The following is a 4,851-nucleotide window of genomic DNA, read 5'->3' on the forward strand; positions in this document are numbered from 1 at the left end:
GGCAGTGAACGCGGCTAATACAGTTGGGACAATTATTGGAAGCATTAATCCACCGGTTATGGCTGTTGCCACCGTTATCCCTATTGTTAAAACTGTACTTAATGTTTTGAAAACAGAATCGATTCTACTCCATGTTTTTCTGCATTTGTTGAATTGTTTTAGTTTTTCTTTTAGTTCATTTTGTTTTTCTATCATGTAGTTTTGTCTACTTTCGAGTTCCATTTTTAGGTAATTAAATTAAGTGAACTTCTGATAAAGCTGCTATGTGTTTATTAATAACAACTCGTATAATTACTAACGATATTTGTTCTTTCGAATCATTAATCTTATTCAGATGAACTGAAAATTTTGGTTTTTCAATAGAGATTATTATATTAACATATGCATCATCTCTTATTAAAAAATTTTGTTTTTGTTGACTTTTATGAATATCAATTGAGATAAATTTACCATTATCAACAAAATATAGTTTTACGTATTCAAAGTCTGTTGCTCGTAAAAACTCATAAAAGCTTATATCTTTTTGTGGTTCTGGATTTCTAATAATATTCATTGATGGTGGAGTTTCCGTTTCCAATATCATATCAAAATCACTCAATATAAATTCATCTTCTTCTTTATCTTGTATGATTAACATTCTAAGCCTATCTATATATTTTCCACTCGTTTTAATTTCATATAAGTGGTGAAGCTTGTTGTTTTCGTCGTTACTTTCATATTCTTTAGTTTCTACATTTTTTGTACCATTGATAAACTGAAGAACTTTTTTAGCGTTAAATTTGTTATTATGTCTACTTAAGCCTTGTGTGAAGAATAATGAATCAACTTTTACCTGAAAAGAGAAAGTTATTTCAATTATAAGTTTTCCTCGGAAATCAAAATATATTGGTTGATAAGATTTATGAGCATCTGGATCAAAAATATTTTTGGGATGAATAGTATAATTTGGAACAGAATATACTCTAATATTTGCTGTAAATCCATATTTTTTATATCCATAGTCTTTTGATTTATCAATATTATCAGTAATATAAGCATCGTAATCTCTCAAATTTCCAAATGGAAGATTGAAATAATATGATTCTTTCTTGAGAAACTTTTTTTCTAATGCGACTATATTTTTATCCTGTTTTAAAAACTAGGTTGACCAATTGTTCTTCAATAAAACTTTTCAAACTTGTTACTTCTTGTTGTAATTTAGTATCATCAATAAAATCTTTATTATTCATTTGTCGTTTGAAGAATCTTTTCACATCATTTATTCTTTCTTTTAAATGATCTTTATTTACTTCAATTAAATTTAATTGTTGCATTAAATATTTCTTGTGAATGGCATCATTATCGTTTTCCAGAGACTTTAAATTAGTTATGCTAAAATTGTTCATATCTAAATCACCTTGAAGAGTGTCTCCGATTTGATCCAGGAAGTAAGGTTTCGCTTTATTTATCCACGCTGTAGTGTTAGGTTTTTTGGTTTCTAAAGATAAAGAACCTAATCCAAACTTATTCGCCATTTTTATTGAGTTAAATTTATTACAATTTCTTCAAACTGTTTTACTAAACTCAACTGATATAAAACCCAAAGTGAAAGTTGACCACAAAACTTTTGTCCCGGTAATTGAATTTGAAATGTTGAACATTTGAATGGTTTATTAGTCAATTGGATTATCTCTTCAGTGGGTTCTAATCCATAAGAATCGAAGAAATAAAAGTCAGAGTCTTTGTACAAAGCAGAATGATGAACTCCTTTTTGATCGGAAGTATGTATATTTGTTATAGCGTAAAATTTACCTTTCTTACATTTCAGATTATTTATTTCATCTCTCATACAATAATAAAACGGTGATATATTTAACTCATTCGCCCATCTCATAAGTTGAAAGTTTGTGGTTGTATCGGTTCCATATTTATCGAGAAATTCATTCATTTTTAAAAGTCGGTTTTTTGAAGTTCGTTTGATAAAACCTACCTATGATTTGTTCTTTGTCTTGATCGATTGATTCATATGTCGGAGGTGATGTAGTGTTTACTTTATCAACGATAAATATTTCGTTCGTCCATTATCCAACATAACCTTTTTCGAATTTACTTTTATATTTGAAAATACGAACTCGATCTACGACTTTAAATTTGGGTTTGACATTTAAATTCTTTATTTCATTTTCGTAGTTATGTTGCGCGTTAATTGACTTTATAATATTTGGATTACTCGAGGCTTGTGTTGGTGTGACACCTATAGATGAATGAATTTTGTTATTGTATTCGTCGACAACAACTGGTAATATTTTAAGCCATTTTTGGCATTTCAATTCCGTGAACTTTTTGAATAATTTATTTTTTAGAGTCATGTTAAATCTTTTAATAACTACAGCTTTACCTTCGTTATGCGTGCTGTAAATTTCAAATCCCAGAGATTTTAAGCGCAGCGGCGTCAACTCTATTGACTGGTTCTTCGCCTGGTTTGGGTTTATCGTTTTCGTCTAATCGCAGATCTAACCTAGTACCTGGACCGGTGTAATTATGACCGGGAAGATGTTTTTCTCTGGGATATTTCGCCCATGGAAATCCAGGAAGAGAACCCAATGATTTTTGTATATCTACTGAACCGAAATAAGTTTTTGGAGCGTGACCGACTATCATTTTTATCCTATAACTTTAAAACCTTTTCCTTTCCTTTCTTCTAATCTCCTGTTTCGCAGTTCTCTTATTAGTTCTAATTCTTTCAACTCGTTAGATTGTTTCACTGTGTCGCTTATACTCTTTCCCGCTTCCGCGATTGAGCCGACGGCTTTCGCTCCGCTTGAAATGAGTGATTTGTTTTTTGAAACAAAGCTAGCTACTTTTGGAATTATTGTTTTACCGAGAGAAAATAATGAAGAAAAGATACCGTCGCCCGAATAATCTTCGAATCTGTGTTGTTCGTGTTTTAGAATTAAACTCATCCTATTTTTAAATGAGTTAATTTAGTCTGTTTTTATCCAAAAAAAGTTATCTCCCTTCTACATTACTTAAACGAGGTTATTAAAAACCGGATGATATGTTATTTTATATAAGGGTATTTTTAATATGCTTTTTTGATGGAATGTGGGAAATTGATTGAAGGTGTTTTTAGTGTATGAAATGTAAGAATTTATGAAATGTAGGGAATTTAGGTCTTTTTTTGGGAGATTATAGATTGAGCCCATGAAATGAAATGGAATGGGGAATTCCCTATGCGACCAATCTATAAGCTCATATACTCTCTTTTTTGATGGAATGTAGGAAATTGATTGAAGGTGTTTTTAGTGTATGAAATGTAAGGGTCTTTAGGTGTAAGAATTTATAGGGAGTTTAGGTCTTTAAGTGTAAGAATTTATAAAATGAAGGGAATTTAGGTGAAAGAATTTATGAAATGTAGGGAGTGTAGGTCTTTTTGGGAGCTTATATATTGGTTGCATTTTCCCCATGAAATGAAATGGAATGGGGAATCCCCCTATGCGACCAATCTATAAGCTCATATACTACTTGCTTTCGGTAGGTGGAATGTATGCCTGAAATTAAACAAGAATGAAAACTATTACTCATAGTGATAATTACAGTAATATACTTCAGGATTATGAATTGATTGTAGAAAATAATAAATTTGACAAAACAATGCCCTTGAAATTTTAATGTAAATGTATTTCTTGGACACGGTCTTTTTTATCGCACAAGAGCGGTAATGAAATGAACACCGGAAAACAGTTGGGTACATACCGGACTTTTTGTGCAAGTTTCATATCCGCCGGATATGCCAGTTACCAAGTCACTTTTTTTACTTGTCAAAGCTTCTATTATAAGCTGCTCTCCAGGCGTAAATTCCTCCCTCTTGCCACCGACTGTCATCCTGTTGTTTCTGTCGTTTTTTTTTCAACGCTAAAAAAGAAGAAGATTCAAAACTTTATGGTATGATCACATTCTCATCAATTGGGGCTATAACTTAACCCCAGTTACCTAAACTGATATTTAAATGAAATACCGGTCTTCTAAAAGACGGATTACCCTTGTATACTGTCAGTTCCGATAATGATTAGAGCTACAATAATATGATAATAAACAATAATAATGAAAAAAAACATTGTTATAAGGCTAATAATTAGTATTCGCGGAAAATATAATTAATAAGCTTCAGACCTACCGTCACTTTTGATGTCAATCCATTTCCTTTTTGATCTGTGCAACATTTCTTACTGCAATTCCAATGCTGAAAATATATGATAAAAGAATGATTTGTTTGTAGATATACCTATATCGAATAGAATCCAATAGGCCTATTACCGTGTGCAAATAAACCTGCTGAGCTGAACCTCCGAACAACAAAGCAAAGACAAAGCGCGAAAAACGTTTATATTTTTTCAGCAAAACAATCTTCCTTGATCTAACTTCTTTTTTAGAATTGATCTACATAAAAAACGGAAAATGAAATTGCTAAAGACGGCCTTTCAGTTTTTAAGTTTCAATCGAAATGACGCCATTTTTACTTGACTTGACAGATATCGCGATATGATCAAATGATTGCACACTTACCTGTTGACAGAATCACAGATCTTTTCCCATATGTTGGTTTTAGATTGCCATGTAACTGACGGCGAAAAATTAGCCTTTTGTTTTAAAATAACAATTCAGCATTACTATATAGATGATTTAACTATTGTTGTCTAGTGTTGACACAAATATAAATCAAACGAGAATCAGAGAAAGTATCCCTCTTTGAATTATCAATTTATTTTTGATTCTACACCAAAAAAGTTATCATAATCACCGTCCTTAAGAAATACTTCATTTTTATTATTTTAGATGGTCCTGAAGTTAGTGTATCTAGTGTAGAAACAA

The 4,851-nt window shown here is 31.1% G+C and overlaps 1 protein-coding gene across 1 annotated transcript in view; it reads right to left on the reverse strand.

Annotated features, from left to right (window-relative positions):
• LOTGIDRAFT_174355 (hypothetical protein) overlaps positions 1 to 1,514 on the reverse strand; it is a gene marked incomplete at both ends in the record, with an annotated part of 3,719 nt that extends 2,205 nt beyond the window's left edge. The window contains 2 exons of the mRNA XM_009052961.1: positions 451 to 832; positions 1,185 to 1,514. Of these exons, the coding sequence (XP_009051209.1) occupies positions 451 to 832; positions 1,185 to 1,514 (712 nt within the window). The remainder of the gene's footprint in view (positions 1 to 450; positions 833 to 1,184) is intronic.
• Between the last annotated feature and the right edge of the window lie 3,337 nt (positions 1,515 to 4,851).

This window comes from Lottia gigantea (genome assembly GCF_000327385.1).
Source record: "Lottia gigantea unplaced genomic scaffold LOTGIsca_193, whole genome shotgun sequence".
Taxonomy (NCBI): Eukaryota; Metazoa; Mollusca; class Gastropoda; family Lottiidae; genus Lottia; species Lottia gigantea.